This window comes from Pan paniscus, chromosome 3 (assembly GCF_029289425.2).
Source record: "Pan paniscus chromosome 3, NHGRI_mPanPan1-v2.0_pri, whole genome shotgun sequence".
Classification (NCBI taxonomy): domain Eukaryota; kingdom Metazoa; phylum Chordata; class Mammalia; order Primates; family Hominidae; genus Pan; species Pan paniscus.
Genome location: NC_073252.2, coordinates 60,442,464 through 60,465,305, shown reverse-complemented (window position 1 = coordinate 60,465,305; position 22,842 = coordinate 60,442,464). Strand labels below are relative to the sequence as shown.

General features: G+C 33.4%; 1 protein-coding gene across 2 annotated transcripts in view; it reads right to left on the bottom strand.

The window, feature by feature from the left end:
- Nucleotides 1-21,909, bottom strand: part of LOC100973813 (UDP-glucuronosyltransferase 2A1) — a 60,151-nt gene extending 38,242 nt beyond the window's left edge. The window contains exons 1-2 of one of the 2 annotated variants that reach the window (XM_008961161.4): nt 21,195-21,909; nt 13,162-13,791 (exon numbers count right to left, since the gene is read on the bottom strand). In XM_008961161.4, coding sequence (XP_008959409.3) covers nt 13,162-13,791; nt 21,195-21,909 — 1,345 coding nt within the window. Of the gene's footprint in view, nt 1-9,991; nt 10,124-13,161; nt 13,792-21,194 lie in introns of both variants that reach the window. The other variant, XM_055111459.2, reaches the window with a different exon arrangement.
- Nucleotides 21,910-22,842: the final 933 nt, after the last annotated feature.

The window sequence follows — 22,842 nt, the reverse complement described above, 5'->3', positions numbered from 1 at the left end:
CAACTGCTAAAAAGTCTAAAGATGTATCTTTTCAAAAGCCCCAGGCAGGAAGACTTAAAAAATCAATAAACCAATATTAAAATTAATTAGTCTTGCAAGTTGTCCAACATAATATCAAATTACAAAATTCAATAGCATTCTTTAACCCAGATACAAGTACAAAATGTAACAAAATAAGATGTTTAGAATTGCAACACAAACTATCATCGAAGAGTTATCTTAAAGATACTCAATAACCACAAGCTATTTATAATAGCTGTTTTAGAGTATTTGTCTACTAATTCTATCATGTATGTCATGACTGTGAACTTGTCTGTTTAATAATATGCTATTTGTTGCTGTCAGTCATATATTTATGCTTTGTTAACTACTTCATAACTTTTTTTTCTGATTTTACCTTGTTGGATACTGGGCTATTTTTTTTTTAGTTCTGTTAAATATTTGGACGCTTTGATCTGGTAGAGAGATATTTGTAATTTCATCCATTAGAAGCTTGCGTTTAAGTTTATTAGATCATATTCTAACATTTTATTTCGGAGTAAATTTTATTCCACCAAAGAGGCCATACACATCTAAAGACTCTATTTTGATGTTTGGAGACCTTTAACCACGGCAAAAAAAAAACTATATACATATGTATGATTTTTATATACGTATGTATACATGAAGTAACTATTATTGGACCACCTACTATTTCTAGTTGTTTTATGCCCTGTTTCAGTATTTTCCTTAAATTCGTGTGCAGATCAGTATTCCAAAAAACAAAACAGACTTGAGGATATTTATTGGGTACTATGCTCACTACTGGGTGATGGGATTATTCATACATCAAGGCTTAGTGACACGCAATATACTCAGATAACAAATTTGCACATATACCCTTGGAAACTAAAATGAAAGCAGAAGATAAAAAATAAAATACAATGTTACTACTAAAGAAAGCTGGTCATTTAAAAAATTTTCATTATTCATTTTATATTCATTAATTGGAATTAAGAGATTGCTTGTTCATTGAACTGTTTATACAGTATAAACTAAAATATTAATGAATTTTATTTTATGTGTTCTATTCATTCATACTAATTATTTATTTTGCTTCTCAAATTGTCCCAGATTTTGGAAACTTCTTCACAGTAGTTCTGTATTCTTTTGAAATGGCTCCATTATTTCTGAGCACTTTTCACTTTTTGGTATTACTAGATGGTTTAGACTCGACTTCTGTTTTCGCTGCCTCAAACTTAAAATTAAACACTTCTCCAGTGAATGGTATTTTATTTTATTAGATAATGGCATATAAAACTCAAGATGTATATTATAGGTATATTCATTGTTACTGGAGTTTCATGTGTTTTCAATGGACAAAGAGAGAAAATATATTTGCACATACTGACACACACATAAACATTTTCTATTATCTATTTCTAAATAATTTTTAACAGTAAAAATCCTTTGCCACAATAACACAATGTTTACCTATTTGATAAGTCTTAATAAATATGTGAAATTTGTTTTGGAATTACTCAGAGATTTATAAAAAAAATCAAATCTACTGCTTATGGAAAAATATTTGTCTTATAAATGAGTCTCTTAACAGCATTAAAACAGTACTACTAGACTCATACCACATACTACATTACTACATAATAGATTCATATGATTTTATGCATAGATTATAACAAAGTTCCAAATAGGAAATATTTTTTCTTCCATAGGCAGACAGGCAGGCAGGCAGGCAGGCAGGCAGGCATGCAGGAAGGAAGGAAGGAAAAGAAAGAAAGAAAAAAGAAAGAAAGAGAGAGAGAGAGAAAGAGAGAGAGAGAGAGAGAAAGAAAAAGAAAGAGAGAAAGAAAAAGAAAGAGAGAAAGAAAAAAAGAAGACAGAAAAGAAAGAAAGAAAGAGAAGAAAGAAAAAAGAAAATCTCCTAAGGCCAATTCAAACTGTTCAGAAAAGGACTGAAGAACAAATATATTTAAGGTTCATAAACACTCATGAATACAAAGGCAAGTGTCCCTGTATCAAATTATGAGCAAACTGGAATTAATGATGAACAAGAAAATATAAAATATTAATATCACATTGAAATTAACTCAAGATGGAAGGAGGGATAAATAGAAAATTTATAAATGTCATAGACAATATTACAGGTTAAAAGAGAATGGAGATAAAAAATACTAAAATATTATTAATTTTTGCATACTGACCCTTTATCATATATATGTCTTACGAATATTTACTTCCATTCCACAGATTGCCTTTTAAGTTTGTTGATTGTCTCTTTTGCTGGCCAGAAGCTATTTTAGGTTGATATAATCTCACTTGTCTGTTTTTGCTTTTGGTGTTATATCCAAGAAATTATTGCCAAGGTCAATGTCAAGAAGCATTTCCCTATGTTTTCTTCCAGGGTTTTTGTGGTTTTAGGTCTTAGGTTGAATATTTAATTTGTCTCAGGGCATCAAAATGTCCATGTTACCCAAAACAATCCAGATTCAATGAATCCATATTAAAATCCCACTGGCATTTTTTTAAAGAAATAGAAAAAACAAAACCAAAATTTATATGGAGCCACAAAAAAAACAAATATTCAAAGCAACTTTGTGCAAGAAGAGAAAAGCTGGAGACATCACACTCCCTAGTTTCAAAATACACTACAAAGTGACAAGAATCCAAACAGCATTAAAGCACACGTATAGACCAAGGGAACAAAATGGAGAGTCTAGAAAGAAACCCACCCATATATGGTCAGCTGGTCTTTCAACAAGATATCAAGAATATATGATGAACAAAGAGTAGTCTCTTCAATAAATGATGCCAGAAACACTAAATATCCACAAGCAAAAGAAGGAAATTGGAGCCTTATCTGAAGCCATCACTCTTCAAATTTGATGAAAAAAATTCTTAAAACTTAGAAAACAGAACTTTTTTGAATTAATACAATGGTTATATATTTAACATAAGCTTAAATGGGAGAAAAAAATAAAAGCATTTTCTTTAAAAGCAAATATATGAATGATCTAGAATGCCTACTTCTACTTAATACTAAATGTAAAGTTTCAGCTTACAAAATAAAATACATGTGAAATGCCTAAAAACTGAATAAAAGAAAAAAGACCGCCACAACTTTTACATACTATTATGGTCTATATTGAAATTCAAAGGAACCTACAGCCACTATTAAGTTATAGTCTACACTGAGAGAGATAATCTTTCAATTTCCCTCAGCTATTAGTCTCAAAGGGGATTCATTGTTGAACCCAAACTGATACCAAAGAGAAAGGGAGCCAGGTGATACCAGGTGATACAAGGTTACACTCTTCTCCTGAACTATGTTGAAGCTACCTTTGTCATTTCCCCAGTACCACAAGCCATAGCTTTTTTCAAACATTGCTATTCCCTCTCCTTTTAACCACCTTCACTTGAATTTTGCAGATTCAGTGATATTCACACATGCTACTCTGAGCTACTACAAATGATGGGAATATTAATACTCCTCCAGGTAGGAAGGGAGCCAGGAAATACAGTCAATAAAAGTAGCTTCCTAGGACTATGAATAGCGTTCATTCAGGAGGTGTACTGCAAAGTGTTTACTTTGCAGGTCTGGATTTCTCAACTTGTACATTCCCAAAAAAGGTTCATGTTCTTATATTCAAGAGGGGCTCATACCTGGCTCCTAAGAACTGAGTTCCAATCTTTTGGAATACAGTGCCTAATAAGAGTGTTTTTGTATATCTGAGGTCTTGGTCCACATTAGTTTGACTAGATAGTTTATGTTATCAATGTGATTTACCATGATCACCAGTTTTTGCTCTGAGGGTCTGGAGTCTGGGTAGCTGAGGTTAGTCAAACAGGCTCTAGACATCTATGTGATTGAGCCTTAGCAATAACCCAAGACATCAAGGTTCAGGTGAGTTAGTTGATAAAACTGCATCCGGTCACCACATATCATTTCTAGGAATATTAAATAAATCCTGTACAACTCTACTGGAAGAGGACCCCTGCAAGCTTGCAACTGATCTTTTCTGGGCTACCCTTCATAGGTCTTTTCTCTCTCCTTATTTTAATCTGTAATCTGTATTATTTTGTTATAATCAACCATAACCATGAGCCTAGCAGCTTCTGAGTCCTGTGAGTCTTTCTAGTGAATCATCGAGTCTCAGAGTAGATCCATAAGAATAATCAGTAAGACGTTATGAATATTTTGGTAAAACAAAATGTATATTATCATTGCAATAGAAATTTCTTTGTAAAATATTTTTTCCTTAATCTTGAATGTACAAGTATACTTAAAATTCCAAAATACCACATGAAAAATAATTTACTGGAATTTATTTCTCATATTTAAACGTGACTTTAAATTACACTATTATAGTGTAATTAAGATTATATTAAAAGATTACATTAAAATATATAACTAAAATACAGCCATATGGATCAGGGCTCTAAGTTTCTTTTCTTGTAGACATTTGTCTTTCTCTTTGATTTAATGAGGATATACCAATAGTAATAGCTCCATCTGCAGTTGGCTACGATTTATTTTTTTCTCCTGCAATTTTTGACGTAGTTGGAGTGAGGCCATATGCAACAGGGTCTTTAAGCCATTTCCTTCTTCCCAGATGTGCCATGCAGTGTCTTTACTCTTTGTAACTCCCCATTCCCACCTCTTCCCGGTTACACTCTTATCCTGACTATGTTAAAGCTACCTTTGTCATTTCCCCAGCACCACAAGCCATAGTTTTTATCAACCATCACTATTCCCTCTCCTTTTAACCACCTTCATTTGAATTTTGCAGATTCAATGATATTTACACATTGTACTCTAAGCTACTACAAATCACTGTGAATATCAATACTCCTCCAAGTAGAAAAGGGTCATAAACAGGGAATTATAAAATAGGCCTCTAAGAAAACCCCAGAGGAATGCAAGTTAAAATGAGACATATATTTTCAACAAACTGGTCACAAAATAAAAACCATTTATTATAGCCAACATGCCAAGGATGTATAAAAATTATATATGTTTTATTATGTTAGCGAACTGGTATACAGACCCTAAAGATGAAACCGTGAATGCAATTCTACCGCTGGAGGAATTCCTGATTTACCAAGTCTCCAGCACACCCACATACACACAACACACAAATATACTATATACCAATTATACATATATTATATATATACATACATGTAAGAATTACACTGTGGTGTGGGCTAAAGAATACACGACTAAGTGGCAGAGTTAACAATACTACTTAAATGTTATTAATAACTGGAATGTGATCTCTGTGATAGGATGTCCCAGCTCTCTAGATATGAAATCATCGACATAAGCTTTCTATTGTTCTCTTTCTTAAACTATAACACTACTTTCTCATTTGAAAAAGAGAATCAGTGATAGCTATCTCAATATCAAATGCTTTATTTTTGACTTCCTATTAACGTCTTTTCTTTGGAAAAGCAGAGAGCTAGGGCTTGAGTGAATCCTAGAATCACAAAGATACCTATACTATTTTAGTGAAATTAGTTAAGTGGGCTTTGGAGGTAAATAGATCTATCTTCCCATATTTTTTTCAAAATGATGTTTGTCAAAGAGAGAGTTACTTAATTTTTATCTGTTTTTATTTTATCATAAAATTAAAATGATAATATTTTGTAAATATATTGTGAAAATTAGTAATAATAATCCAAATGTTTAGAAAAATGCTTCAGTGGAGAGTTACATCCTCATAAATTTTAAAACTAAACTGAAGATTATAGCACAAGAAAGTAGGCTGTCAACAGATTTACTGCCTAACCACCAATAATGAGAAATAGTTTAGTTATCTTTCCAAGGTATATAACAGAATATACAAAAATATAACAGAATAAAGAATACTATTTGAGATGAGAAGCCATAACTTCAATATAGTCAGATATTTGTGTATCTAAACCTGCCAAGCAAGGAGAGGAGTGTGTACATGGGCATTTCTGGGTGTGTCCACTAATTATCCCAGCTGACAACCTGAAAAAGAGAACAACTGTAGCCACTACATCAGGGTATTTTGGGAATTTGAAGACTACGGACATATTACTAGGCTCCACTGATGCTGGGATACCAACTTTAATGAAATCACAATTGAGCTAAAAACAAAGATTGGTTGAATTCAATTTCTATTCTAACACAAGGCTACCACTTCACACTACTTTTAGTTGGCACTTTTGTCAAGAAAAGACAGAAAATATCTAGAAACATGGATTCCAAAATAATATCATTAAAATGACAATATAAGCACCACAATTTGTATAAATCCAATAAATACCACATTATAGTTATTAGTTTTTCTTTATTCCTAAAATTGTTCACTTATGTGATGTATATTAACTTTATTTTTGAAAGAGATTCACGAAAATGAAAGATCTATTCCTATGTGTTTATTTTCAATAACAAAATTGTCTATGAATTCAAAGATAATTACATTCACAGCAATTTTTAAAAGGTTCAAGGTGTTTTGATATAAATATAAAAGAAATTACAAAATAATTTGATTTGCTACCATGAAGGAAGAGGGAAGGCATAACATGTAATGTTACAAAGCTCAAAAGGACTAGGTTTTGGGGTTAATAAGGGGTCTGCATTAAAGATGAGGTAAATTTTTTTTCCACAAGTAGGGAAATTCTTTTTTAGTTTACATACAGCACCTTTCAGAATTGAAGTTGAGTTGCTGATGATGCCAGTACACCCACGTTATGATTTCTTTGAAACATCCAATGGCTTCATCATTTAGGCCAAAAGAGCATAATCTCACGGAGGATAATTTCTATTTATGACCAACTAAAAACAGGCAGGTGGCAAACTTCTTATGCACGACAATAGTAAATATGGAAATCATCCTTAGTGAATATATTTTTATAAAGAAGTAACTGGCCAGGCACAATGACTCAGGCCTGTAATCCCAGCACTTTGGGAGGCAGAGGCGGGCAGATCACGAAGTCAAGAGTTTGAGACCTGCCTGGCCAACAGAATGAAACCCTGTCTCTATTAAAAATACAAAAATTAGCCAGACATGGTGAAGGGCTCCTGTAATCCCAGCTACTCTGGAGGCAGAGGCAGGAAAATCGCTTGAACCCAGGAGGCGGGGGTTGCAGTGAGCCGAGATTGCGCCATTGCAATCCAGCCTGAGCGACAGTGCAAGACTCGGTCAAAAAAAAAAAAAAAAAAAAAGTAACTACATTTAAGACAACTTTTATTTTTAATCAAGGAATACGTTATGCACTAGATTCTTGATGGCTTACAAACCGGACGTGGGTGACAATTTAATCATGATGTTAAAGTTGAAATGATAAGAGGATGTAGTAAAAAGTCCACCAAAGAGAACTAAAAGTGAGTAAGAATGAAGAATGAGAAGTAAGAGGTAGGAGTTACTCAGCCTAAGTATCTGAAAAGGTCTAGGTAGTGGCCTTGTTAGAAAGGAACCCCAGAGAATGATTGATGTGTTAGTTACACACATACACATTTGATGAAACAAATCATACTGTACACTTTATGCACTTTTTATCACATAAAAATTATACCTTAATAAAAACAATAGAGATCAACAGAATGGTTATAATGAAAATAAATACCAAAAAGAACAATACCAAGTGCTGGTGACAATGGAGAAGAGCTGGAACCCTAGTATATGGCTAGTAGGTTTACTAGTTTGCACAACCTTTTGGGAAACTAAATTTTAATGATATCTATGACCTGTCAATTCCACTCTCACGAATATATCCAACAGTATGGCATACATGTATTCACCAATATTAGGTACAAGAATGTTCAAAGCAGTGTTCATCATAAGGTGGCAAAACCAAAATAGCCTAAATTTCCATCAGCAGTAGAATGGATAAATAAAATGTGATACATTAATTCAATAGACTCCATATAGCTATAAGAATGAGCACAGCATATCTACATGCAACAACTTGTACGAATTTCAAAAACATAATATTAATCAAAATAAGCAAGATACAAAGGAGTACATAATGTGTGATTCAACTATATAACGTTTAAAGTCAAGGAAAATTGATCCATGGTTTCAGAAGCCAAGAAAGTGTTTACCATTAAATAGGAGTCGTGGGGACTGATAAGCGGATGAAGGAGGAGTTATGGATTGCATTCATGTTTTGTTTATTAATTTGAGTGCTGGTTGCAAGGGTGGGGTTACTTCGTGAAACTTCTATGAGCTATAAAGTTTAGGATTTATGTTTTGCAGAAAGAATATACAAAATTTTAAAAACCCGGCCGTGCGCGGTGGCTCACGCCTGTAATCTCAGCACTTTGGGAGGCCGAGGCGGGCGGATCAGGAGCTCAGGAGATCGAGACCATCCTGGCTAACATGGTGAAACCCCGTCTCTACTAAAAATACAAAAAATTAGCCGGGCTTGGTGACCGGTGCCTGTAGTCCCAGCTACTCCGGAGGCTGAGGCAGGAGAATGGCGTGAACCCGGGAGGCGGAGCTTGCAGTGAGCCGAGATGGCGCCACTGCACTCCAGCCTGAGCGACAGAGCGAGACTCCATCTCAAAAATCAAACAAAACAAAACAAAACAAAACAACAACAACAACAACAACAACAAAAACCCACAACACTGATCACAGGAAAGCTACATATAAGAAGGAATTGGAAGGCTTAGGTGACGAAAGATTAACAGAAACTCCAAGTTTTCCAGGGAAAGGGTGGGAAGCAGGGTATGAGAATTAGAGTGGGGATAGGAAACGGAGAGAAGCAATAAATACAACACTGGGCCCAGAAAAGAAACTATAGTTGAAATACAAATAATACATTATTGTGATTAATCTAGTTTAGTTGCAGACAAGTTGGATAGAGGGGGAAGGTTAAGAGGCTATTTTTTTCTTAAGTTAATTGGGGTTTATTCCAAAAATAAAAAGTTGATTTAACAACTGATAATCACTTTATATATTTTACCATATTGGCGGAACAAAGAGAAGAATAATATAATAATTTGAATAGATGCAGAAAAACATTTGATAAAATTCATCATCCTTTTATGATGAAAATTTATTTGAATTAAAAAGAAAAAGGGAGATTCCTCAATCTAATAAGAGATATCTAAAATTAGCCTACAGCAAACATCACACTTAATGGTAAACAATGAATGATTTTCCACTGACATCTAGAATGAGACAAAATGCCCATTACCCTCATTTTTATCTTATATTGTGCTGGAGTGTCTCATTAACTGTTAAGAGATTTGTTTTCTTCATGGGCTGGGATAAGGTAACATTAGTTCTAAGAATCCATCTAAAATTTATCAGCAGGAAATGCTTGAGGGGATGGATACCCCGTACTCCAGGATGTGCTTATTTTACATTGCATGTCTGTATCAAAACATCCTATCTACCCCCTAAATATATACTACTATGTACCCACAAGAAAGTTTAAAAATAAAAATAAAAATAAATTTAAAAAGAGGAGTAAGGATTAAAGTTCAGATTTAAATTAAATATTAAATGTCAAAAAATAAAAATGAATAAATAAAATATATCAGCAGGGAAAGAGGGCCCAACATGGTACTGACAGTTAAAACTAAATTATACCAGCCAAGTGTCACATAGCTTATTACTGGGCTTTCTGCTCTCCCGATCTACAGTGCGCTGGGATGGATAGAGACAGACTGGAAACCCAAAAGACACATGCAAAATGGAGCCATCCAGTTTCCAGTGGCCTTACCTGTCTAACCATTTTCACTACAGTGTTCAAGGGCTTAACCTTTCTATTGCTGCAGCAAAGGCTAGTCTCAAATTCTACAGTGAGAACTATCTATTTGCTGTACAGCAGATCTCTTAGAAGTTGAGGAAGAAATAAGGTTCAGAGGCTGGATGAGGTGGCTCAAGCCTGTAATCCCAGCAATTTGTGAGGCCAAGGCGGGTGGATAACTTGAGGTCAGGAACTTGAGACCAGCCTCGCCAACATGGTGAAACCTCGTCTCTATTAAAAATACAAAAATTAGCCTGGCCTGCTGGCAGCCTGTAATCCCAACTACAATGGAGGCTGAGGCAGGAGAATCGCTTGAACCTGGGAAGCAGAGGTTGCAGTGAGCCAAGATCCGCCACTGCACTCCAGCCTGGGCAACAGAGTAAGAGTCCACCTCAAAAAAAAAAAAAAAAAAAAAGAGAGAGAGAGAGAAATAAGGTTCAGTTAAATTTGATGGTGCCATGCAGAACACTTGGCCTGACCAAAATTTATTAATAGATTCACTTCTGGATATGAGTAGCAGTGATTTTCATAATTCCTGATATCCCTGTTCCCTTAGCTATTAAAGGTATTTTTAAAATGTTAATTGTTTTACTCATTTCATCTGTAAGATTTAAGAGTTCCTCACTGATATAGAAAACAAGTTTTTTAACGGGTGCAATCAAATATGTCCTTGTACTTATTCTGATGCCCTTCAAGATATTTGGAGTTCTTCTTTGTCACAATTTAACATATCATTTCTCAAGTCTGTTTTTCCTACACAGAACTGAAGAACAACTATTGTAATGGAAACTCCACAAAAATTTGACATGTTGTTAGCTCTCCTGTGGTCAAACATAATTACGTAAAATTGTGTATCTGCCCTCTTTCAATATCAGTTTACAGTTAGCAGGTGTTCTTAATCCTTTTGTTTGTGATGGCAAACAAAATACAAAATGGGGTTTTACCAGTTCTTCACAGTATACCTTAATTTGAAATAAAATATTCAAGGCAGTTATTTGTTGTTCAAATTATGTTCAGTAACATGAGAAGCATAAAGGATTTAAGTAAATAGGATATTTAATTTCTTAAATGATAGAATTTCTGAACCTAGATTATTATTTTGTAAAGGTGAGAAGTTGAGAACTTGCTGTTTTACAAAGCCTTTTTCACACTTATCTAATTTGTTATGGCTTCCTTTGAGAAGGAAGGTTTAGTACATACCAGAAACCATTTATTTTTTGTAGATTTTTTTGGCTACTTTCCATTTACAGAGCCCTATGGTAATATAACAAGGGTTTTATCATTGCAGATTTCCTAAGTAGTTTGGTGTAAATAACATTTAATATAAGTATAATTCTTTATAGTTGACATGGAATAGCCACATATGATATCATATGATCCTCCTAACGAATATAGTGAAATTTTTAATCCTATTTTAAAGAAGAGAAAGCACTGTGACTCAAAAGTTTCAGTTACTTGCCTGAGATCCCAGTTAGCCAGTGGAACCTGAAGCCACATGCATTTTTCAGGACCCTTCACCTTGTTACTTTTTGTATGTCTCTTATTTAAGGTGTATAGATTGTTAACTCATTCAGTAGCTACAATAATCACTATCCAATACATAGCTGGGTAGTTACAATTATTATAGAACACATTTCAAATGTCTTGAGACATACTCATGTGAATTATACCCAAATTAAAAGAAAAATGTGGCTTGAAGGCATATAAAATTTGAAAGCCAGAAAAAAAGAAACTACGGTTAAATTATGCCTTAAAGGAATTTTAAAAATACAGAACTATACTTGTAAAATTTTAGTTATAGCATCTTCAAAAATAAACTCAAATTTTATTTACCTTGCATATGTTTTATATGTGGTATATTTAACATCTTTCCTCTAGACAAATTCTAAGAAAAAGTTGAAAACTTTTTGATAAAAAAAATTATTGCAAGAGTTTTGCAATATCAAGAGAAGAAAAAAGATATATTCAAATACCCCTTGTGAAAGGTAAGAGTAAGATCAAGTTAGTTTATGAGTATTCAAGTTAGTTTATGTGTATGGCTTGCCACAGGTCTTTGTACTTGTTCTTACCTACTCCTAAAAGGCTTTTCCTCCAGGGATCTTATGGATTCTGACTTTCACTTCCCTCAGGTCTTTGGCCTGATGTCATTCTTTCATTTGATACTTTCTCTGCCTGCTCTATTTAAATATGCAAACTCACTCTAAGAACTATCTGTTCTTCTTACTTTATTACATAACATATATCACAGGCTAAATTTATATATTTATTTTATTTATTGGTTGTCTCCTCTCATGAGAATGTAAGTTCCATGAGATAGAGAATTTGATCTGTTTTGCTTATTGTTGTATTCCTACCACTTAGACAAGTTGTAGGAACTAGGTTGGCATTCAACAAATACTTTTTTTTACACAAAGTAAACAAGAGAGAATGAAGGAAGAAAAGTAAAAAAGGAAGGAAGGCAAGAAGGAAGGCAGGCAGGCAGGAAGGAAGGAAGGAAGGAAAGAAGGAAGGAAAAAAAGGAAGGAAAAAAGGAAGGCAAGAAGGAAGGCAGGCAGGCAGGAAGGAAAGAAGGAAGGAAAAAAGGAACGACCAAGGGGAGTGAGGGAGAAAGGAAAGAAAGTCAAAAGGTATGTAAAAAAGTCTTTCACATTACCTCTGTGAGAAAGTACCAGTGGTAGCATCATCTGTTAATTCCTGCTATTGATTAGTGTCCTGAGTACTAAGAGATCTGGAGGCAAAATCATCAAGAGAGAAGGAAATAAAAATATAAAGGGAGGCTCATAAAAGCCAGGAAAAATAAGTAATATAAACAACCAATCAGGACTGGCCTTGATGGTTAACATTATTGTGTTTGATTCTCATAAGGAATGTTTCATGCAAGGAAACATGAGGCTGGCCACAGGATAGAGAGAAATTAATTTGAGAGATGGTGTCCAACTACCCAGAGATGTGTAAAGATAGAGAGACAGTGAGAACCAGGGTAGAGTGTAAACTCCAGTTTTCTATTGCCTGATTCTATGCTTTTCAAAGCTTTCTGCAGACAAAGAAAATAATGAAGGACAAAGGAGGCATGGTAAATCATGTATCACCTCGAAAATATTTGCCAGGGTATTTTTCAGTAGTGTTATAATGTATCCTAATATGAGCACTTTCATTTATATTTTGAAATTGATTTATACATTGAAAAGCTATTACCTAAATGGACACAAAGTTGTTTGCATTAAGAGACAATAGCATACATATTAATACCACCATTTCATTGTTAAGGTTTTATTCAAAGAGAATAATCAGGGAATTGTTTGTACAGAGATATAAGAAGTCCATTATCTTCAGCTCAGCATAGGCAGTGGAATGGAAATCGTTTGCCATATGACAATAAGAATAAATAAGGGATGTGGAGTCATTAAAAAGAGAAAATTTTAGACTTACCTAAAATTTTGCTATAGTATGAATTCCATTCTCCCCAGTAGGACTGAAATATATAGTCTTGCAGAGAATAAGATATGGTATTTTTAATCCTTTCACCAAAGGTCATCTGGTCAGTGAGCTCTGATAAGGCTGCCGGTACATAGGAGACTGGTGCTGGGATTTTCCCACAGTGTCTCTCCACTGTTGATGCTGGAGAGAACCTCAATGTGTACATAAATGGAATTCCTAATTTCAGAGCAACAAGATCACCACAGATTGTTACTGGGTCTGCTACCAACACATCAAAACCACCTTTCTGAAGTCTTGCCATCAACTTTGGGTTCTTTAGTACACCATCACAGAGTTGTATGTTAATTTGAAAGAAAGTGTCTAGAAGTTTTCCTAGTTCTTTGTAGAAAGCCCATATTGTGAGAGGAGTTGGTCTATGGTCAATCCACAGCATTATCATATGCTCAATTAAGGAATCTATATTGCTCTTCTTGTAGGAAACAGGTATCACTTCAAAATTCACAGGAGAATCGGGATTGGAGTTGATGAATAGAGTTGCTGATGAAGCCAGTACAGTCACATTGTGATTTCTTTGAATCAACTCTTCTAGAATAATCTTAATATTTAACCAATGGCTACCATCTGTAGGCCAAATTAACACATTCCCACTTAGAACAACTTCAGTCAGAGTCAAATTAAAAACCAGCATCTGGACAAACTTCTTAGGCATGGTAAAATCCCTTATGGAAACCATCCTACTGTAGATCCTTCAAGATGAAAAAAAAAATCTTCAAAGTATATTTAGGTCAATTTTTAAATAAAGTAATATTTAATGTGATGGTTACACTCAGTCGTAGGTCAATTGATCTTTAGATTAAAAGGTAAATAATATAATTCAAATTCTTATATGCACTAACTTCATTATTTCAGTAACAGAAATAAAATCTGGTTCTTTTTAAAGAAAAGGAAGCACGGGGTTATAAACCTACCATCTACATATTCTGTGATAATAACTATGATTTATAAAATACATCTTTAATATATTTTTCACTAAATTGAATAAACAACTTTCAGAGGAAGTTTGCTCAAACATTTCAAGGTGTTTTAGATTTTATGGATTATAGGGTAAAATACTATGCATTTGATATAGAATAGCTTTCTTCTCCATAAAGCCAACTGATTGTTGTCTCCTATGCCTTTGTTACAGGGAATTTTTCAGTTTCTTCCATATGACACAGATCAAGAAGATATGGCCTGGAACTCCAAAGAATCACAGACTTTGTTATTCAGAGAAGTTAGGTAGACACTGGAGTTCAATAGACCCAGATTCAAATATTGTCCTTTTATAAGATTTCTGACACCGGGTAATTATTCAGACCCTCCCATTCTCAGTTTTCTCAAAGAAAAATTAGAGCTGATGACATTAATTTGTTATATTACTTTGTGGATTAACAATAGTATCTGTAAAGCTACTTTTCAGTCTTCTTGGTACAGAGTAAGAGCGTAGTAATGTTAGCGGTTTAATAAATTTGTCTAAAGATTGATTAGGAAATCAGTAGGCCAGCTACAGAATGACTGGCTAGACTTGGATATAGTGAGATCAGATATGGATATAGTGTTGCAATTCTTAGTGAATCCCAAACTGAGCAATAGCAATTATGTAACAATGCTGTTTTGAAATCATTACAGGCTACCATTAAAAAGAGAAATAAGAACAAATAGAGTGATTAAAAGGATAAAAATCAAAAATTAAGATTAGGAAATAAGTGACAGATTTTAAATTTATACTCAATTTCCCTTAAATTATGTAATTTCAGGCCCTTGAGTAACAAAAGAACTGGGAGGACAGAGAACAGGAAAGATAAGAGAGAGAAGTGATGGTTTTAGAATTTTTGCATTTGTGTCCTCTCAAGAATAAGCCTCAATTTGAATATAGGGGCAGTACCTTAAAAATTAATTAGATTTTTGAAACAAGGCAGCCAGAGAAGAGTGTAAATAATCTTAATGGTCTTCAAAATAAGCCCAGTAAAAGGGGTTTAAAAATCTTCGTAAAGAAATCTGTTGCTGTCAAACTTTCAATAAAAAGTAAAGAAAGCAAAACATTATAGAAAACATGAACAAAAGTCTATCTATAAAATACTTAGATTTGTTCAAATATTGAGTTACATGTAAGAAAAATATAATAATTAATTAGGGATTACTCACAAATGTAGCTGCAATAGCACATAAAAGCTTATCAAAATATGCTCCAAAATCTCAATACATATAGATATCCCTAAATTACCCAGAGTAAGGGAAAAAATGATGATATTAGTCAACTTCCACTTTTACGTAATATCTGCAGGGCAATAAAATATTTACCTAATTTAGTGCAGAACAATAAAATGTATATAACGCTTTTAATTTGAGTTGATTATCCTTAAAACAACATTTTGTTTAGTAAAATGTATACAATGCTATTAGTCTGAATTGATAATCCTCATAGCAACATTTTGGTATGAAAGATTTTCTTTTCCACTGAAGACATGCCCTTGCCTGAAAGTCTTCTCTTCCTAAGTGCTCCCTGAATATTGCACCTGATGGCTAGGATTCAACTCTGCTGGCTCTTTTTTCATTGTCTCCCCAAGGCCAAAAAAAGCCTGGAAACCAGCTTTCATACTGTTTTGGGGATGAGTGATTCAGTTTTATTTGAGTTTCTTGATTTGTATTTACCTAATTCTCTAAAAGCTTAAATTTAGATGTACTTTTAGTTTTTCTTTGTTTTGCTAAACAGAAACAGTATATTCTAGCACTTTGCTTTTTACCTCAGAGTGGAGTCTGATATTAAATGATACACCACTTTCTGAATTGTAACTAGGCAAGTTACTTAGCCTCCTCATTTAACAAATGATGAGAACAATGGCACCTATTTCCTATAGTTCTGGGTATGGTGTGACATAATGCAGGTAAATGATTCAGAACAGCACCTGGGCTCCATAAGTAATAGCTAGCTATGATATTTTAGGGAGAGAATCTTATTTTTTAAATGATCAAATTAATCCGATCTCATTACCTTGACCCTTCTCTACTCTTTCCCTCCTCCTACACTGACAGACTGGGGAATCTAGGGTTTGGTGCAGAATTTCTCAAACACCGAGAGTCTCCCCATAAGGCAGTCACTCTCAGTCTTTAGGCAGACCACAAGTGATAGGTTATTAACAATGCACAGAGTACCAAAATTTACAAATTATTTATTTTAAGAAATATATGCATATAAAACTCAAGATTATATTCACACAAATTGTAACTTCCGTTTCCTTTTGTTCTGATACCCTCTCATGAGTGGGAGCAAAAAAGATAGAGTGATCACTATCTCTGAGAATTTCCAATGTCCCAATGTCAATTACATCTCCAATGTAATGCCGGTGGCTGTCATTCAGCTTATGGCTCACTGCAGAAAAGGGAATGATACTAGAAGATTTTTCAAAGATTCTAACCAATCAAGATCAATGTAAATTAAAACAGAAAAAGAAGAAGGAAAGAAGGAGAGAAGAAAGCAAAGGAATGATTAGTAAGAAAGAGAAAAAGAAAAAAAGGAAGACCTAAGTAGTAATGTATTATTCTACAGGAAAAGATTCCAGTGCATTTTTTCTTCTTTAAAATTACTACTGAAAATCACGAATCATGGAAGGATATACACTTAAATGTGTTTCATTTCTAGCACTTTATTTTACATTAATTACTCATGCTTAGCGAGCCCACAGTTCATGCAAAGATCTAGATATTATGATCATTCTTTTTGAAAATCTAGATTTCTTATTTACTAGACTTGCTAAAGTCTGTTATTATAGATGGCATTCATCTTAGAGATTATTCACCTAATTATTCATATATAATGTTATGTATTTTTACATATTATATACCTCTAATATATAGAGATTATTCACAAAAAACCTTGTTTTTACAGTGGTTAAAGGGTAAAGTGCTGTTGGTAACAATATGTAATGCTTATGGATTATAAGTATTTTTAATGATAAAAATGTTACATTTTTCTCCCCTTAAATGTGCCCCAGCTTTGGTGGTTTTTTTTAAATAAAAGTAAAAATGAAATACCTGGTTCCATTTTTTGAAATGCATAAAAATTCAAAAATTTTTTGAAGGTATACATTCGAAACTGTGGAACCCTTTACTTCCTTTCAGTTAGAGGTGACTTAGAAAGCTCTCCTAATGCCAAAAATATATCCCTAGACAATCCTCCCCAGACAACAGAATCACATGATGACCTACCCCTTAATGAATAGTAAGTTATCTGGTGATACAATGGCCCAATTATATTCATTTGACAAATCAAAAATAGGCAAGAAATAGAATAGCAGATTTTAAAAGCTAAACACATTGAAAAGAAGAAAAGTGTTCAAGAAAAATTTAACCTAAAATATTCTGAACAGTTAATAGATTTGCACCTGAAATTTAAAAAGAAGGAAAAACAATTCCTAGAACAAGGAAATATGACATCAAAGCTTTGATATGAGAAAGATTTTCATTTGAATACTATTTTCTCATAATTTTAACATGTTTGATATTTCCAAGTCTCAATATTCTTTTCTGTGTTACAACTTTTTTCTTGCAATGAACTGCAACAGTTCAAGGATTGAGAGAAAATATACGTAAATCACTTATCACAGTGGCTAGTGCATAGGAAGATATTAATATATACTGCTATCATTATTATGATATCCATGAGTTTGAGCTAAATGCCCATGATCTGAAATAAAATGAGTAATTTTACATTATAAATACCCAGTTTCTACCAATTAGCAGAGATTAAGGACTCACTCTGACCTTCTTATTGCATTCCACTGCAGAGAAGTAAACTTAGGGAGTTGTTCTATTTATTTACTCAGGTGAGGCTGTTCGAGGCCTGAGTGGATATAAATTTGTTGCAATGATTTCATTAAAGAATTTTAAGTAAATATAGAAGATCAATTCAAATTACAAATTGAAAAGGAGTTATTTTTACAAGTCAGTTCCATTTATCATTCTCCTTTATCATTCTACATCCACAAAGACTTGCACAAAAATAAGTCACTCTGTCATGTCAATACTTTACTTCTTACCTGGTCTTTTAAATATGACTGTTCATGTTCCTGGCATCAGTAAGAATATTGTGTTTTAATAAAGACCAACTTAAGTAGTCATTCTAAGTCAGAAGAGGGTAATTTGATCAGAAACATGATATATCAAAATCAGAGGATGAGAACATCTTTAGAAATCTTTATTATGTTCCTCTGAACAAATTGTTAAGAAAGATTAGACTCATGTCTTAAGACTGAAAGAATAGTGTGCTTTTATTACCAGCATTAACTTACAGGCAAAATAAAATGGAACATGTGATTCTGAGACTGCCAGCCTAGGTAAAGTAAACTAGTGAATAACTTCACAAATAAATAGCATAGTAATCATGAGAATTAGAATTCCAAGGTTGATGATGAGCAGTTGACAAAACTGAAGTGGTAGGATTGAAAATGTAAATACAAATCGTGACCAAGAGATGGTCTATGTACATTCCGCTCTTACATGAACGGAGATGCTGCACTTATTCAGAGTCCCTTTTAGTTTACCATATACCTGAGGATATGAAGGAGATTTTGCCATCTTGACAGTTTCATTGCTTCACAAAACTTCAATTTTTTTTCTCCGCTTTCTTTTAAGATCTAGTTTCAACCATAAGATGTTTCCCATTCACTTTTATCTTTATAGGACACTTGAAGGTTTATCTATAATCATTGTAGCAAGGCTTGTATTCTCTGAATGACAGAATAGCTAGCTCTTCTTTTACATCCCAAGATTTAAAGATCTGTTTTTGAATTTGGGGCCAATTACCTAACATACCCAGAGGAGATGATGACTTTTGCTATCAGTGTTAATTATAATTGGTTTACCAGCTTTTGATAATAATCATTCACATGGCTGTAGTATCTCACATCCTCATTCACATACTAACCTATGCATATTTATTTTGATTGATATATATCAGCTTTACAGTTATTTTAGAACAGAGATCTGTAGAAAAGAAGCTAATGTGTCAGTAGGTATCACTATACAGAAATCTCACTTTTTCTTTTGCCAACATTCACGCAACCCACTGTTTTACACAGTGCACTTCATCATCTTTAAATTATTTTTAATAGCATTTAGGATGTTCATTCATTAGCTAGTAAACATCTCTAGGCCTTACAAGCTCTGCTTAGCAAACATTACAGTCTCTGCAGTCTGTGCATTATTACTTTGTTATCAGTAACGAATGCACATAAATTAATGTGTCAATGTTAATAACCCATGAGATTACCTCTGAGATCTCATCCCGTATATCCAGCTGCTTACTGGATTTCGCCAAATATTCCCAAAAGTATCACATACACAGCATGTCCAAAATTCAATGCAATATTAATTTTTACTCTCCCATATTCACTATCAGGGTTGATTGGGCCACACTATTCTAAAATCCTTTCAGATGTAAACTAATTTAGTCCTTTTAGTAGCCCTGTCAGAGATGAGCTAAATGAAGTTCAGGTGCAAGGAGACTGAATTACTTTTCCCAGCCACAGACTGCTATGTGGATGTTGCCTGTAAGCGCCTGCTCTCCCAATTGTGTTGCTAGGTAGTCTCATACTGCATTATTTTCCTCCATTTATCAGCTACTTCTGTAGGGCAGGCTCTTACCACATCTTTCCTAGAGTGATACATTAGTCTAGTCTCACACCTCTCAACTCTACTGCCACATCTGTCCAAGTGTTTTATGTAAAATGAAAATCAGGTCATAATATTTCCCTTTAGATGGTTCTCAGTTGCTTATTAGATTAAAATGTTTTTAGAATGACATACAGGAGACTTTGAAATATTCATTGAATTAATTCACTCATTCTTGCAGTTCCGACGTCATTAGCATCTTCCTCCATGTCTCCCTACCTTACACTTGAACCTTCAGAAATACTAAATTATCAGAAATATCCATCGCACCTGTGCTGTTTTGTCTTCAACTTTGAGCACACTTTTCCTTCCCCATTCTTACCTTGCAGAAAAACTCACATTCAGTATTTTAAAATATCCTTATGCATCATCTGAACTCTGAAGTTTTTCAGAATAATTCAGTCTGTCGCATAATACCTAACTCCTCTACATTTTGTATTTTGTATATATTTCCATATTTACATAATTCACATAATAAATATTCCTTTTAATGTCTGATTTATCTGTTTGTGAAATCCTTGAATCCATGGACTTTATTTTAGTCTTCCTATCTAAAAGAGTGCTTAGTAAAGAGTAAGAAATCTATAATTAATGAAGAATAAATGATAAAATTCAAAAGCATAAAAAATGGGCAAGGCCTGTTTTATTTTTAGACAAATATGTGTATAAACATATCAACATGATCAATATAGGCTTTTATTCTAGTACCATTGATTATATTGTATTCATCAGGTAAACACCATATCACACTTAAGCAAATTAAATAAGCTTAGCATGGATAAATCACCCTGATCAATGGTTGTAGTTCACACCTTACAATTAAAGGTGATAAAGCCTTAATGTATTTTGTTTCTTTATGAGCCTTAATATTTATTAAGTGATGATCAGAGATTATCCACATATATGTATGTTCTTAAACATGCATATTAATGTCTGTATTAATAATAAGCTTGTGGAAAGTTTAACATTTTCCGGCTTTCTCCACACATCACTGCAGTTTCTAGGCAATTTCTATTTTGAGCATAATTATCTACATGAGATCCAGCCCAACTTTTAAACTGAAGTATTTGTCACTATATTTTATCCATAAAAGAACTGAATTGATATATTTAAGTCCATGCAATTAGAAAACAACACACTGTACTTCTGAAGTACAATGTCTTTTATCTTCTTTTCTGCTATCAAGTGATAGTAATATATAGTAAGTACATCAATACTTGGAATTAAAAAAGAATAGACATAGGGAAATAAAGAAGAGGCTCTACAAAGGTCTGTTTGTTCAAATTCAAGTAATAAAAACAAAATTTGTTACATACCTAAAGCTTTACTATAGTATGAATCCCATGATTTCCAAAGAGTTTCAAACATGTAGTCCTGTAGGTGGTAGGAGATGAAATTTCTTATTCTGTCAGTGAAAGACATTTGGTCGGTGAGTTCTGATAAAACAGCAGGAACATAGGAAGGAGGGTATGGTACCTTCCCACAGTGCTTTTCCACTGTTGAGGCTGGAGAAAACCTCAAGGAGTACATAAATGGAATTCCAAGTTTTAAAGCTACTATATCGCCACAAGGAAATACTGGATCAGACACCAGGACTTCAAACTTGCTTTTCTTTAGCTTTTCCATCAGCTGTTGGTTTTTAAGAACGCCATCACAGATCTCCTGAGACACCATGTGGAAGTCCTTGATTACTTTGGCCATCTCCTGATAGAATCTCCAAATGGTTGAAGGAGATGGTCTATTTTCCAGCCATGTCAAAACGAAGTCCTTAATTACTCCTTCTATTCTTTCTTTGCCAAAGGGCACCTTATATATTTCAAATGTCAGAGATGGGTTAGAGGTTGGTGTGATGAAAAGTGCACCAGAGGCAACTAGGACAGTCACATTATGCTCCTTTTTAATGAGCTCATCTATAATTATCTTAACATTTAGCCAATGACTACCTTCCATTGGCCAAATCAAAACATTCCCACCAAGAGTGGTTCCTATGAGACTTATCTGAAGGGAGAACAGCAGAAGGTTATTTAACATGATGTGGCTTGATGCAGAAGATTTGATGAGATGTGAAGCAAATGTTTTTCTCTGCTTTTAAAGAAAAAAAGGAAAGACAAAAGTATTTCTCAGTTTTGAGGCAAACCATTAATATCCTTAAAAGCCTTCTTCCTAGAAAGTGATACTAGTCATAGTAGCTCCATATTTTAGGGTATTTACAGATTTATGGGTAATGTGTCTTACTTCTCAATCTGTTGTTTTAATTTTAGTGTTTTAGTTATGATTCCTGCTGTCTAATCCTCCTTTTGAACTTGATACTCCAACCCTTTTTTGTGTGTTTCATAATTGTTACATTTTTACTATTAAATTGGATAAAGCTTCTGTATATCTCAACTCTACATTCAGGCCTAGGTATTGAAACCTCAGATAGGACCAAAACTCATTCAGAAATTTAAAGATGTTAATGCTGTAAGTTTTTAAATTTTTAATGCATGAATATAATTCCATTTATCACAATTAAACATTATAATAATAGTTATAATATATAAGATTGTCAAATAATATGTATAAATATATTACTATAAATATTTATAAATTCAAATATTTATAAATTCAAATAATACTTATAAATAATACGTATAACACATAGAGTATTATATTACTACTTTAGTAATATGTTTACAAAAATAGTTTATGTTAATCATCAAGAAAATATTATAAATAAATGAATAAAGTAAAATATGTGCAAGAGATTATAGGTAATGCTAGTAGTGAATAGGAGCTATTTAAGAGAATTACTAAGTCAAGCATACATCTACCAAAAGTGCTGTTCAAAAGCTATCTAGCCTGCATGAAAAACAGCTGCTTGACATCTAGACTCAGCCTTCAACCACTGCTAGCGTTTATTAAGTCCTTGTTATGTCAGACATTACGCAAACTCTTTAACACGTTAATTTCATTTCTTCCTTATTT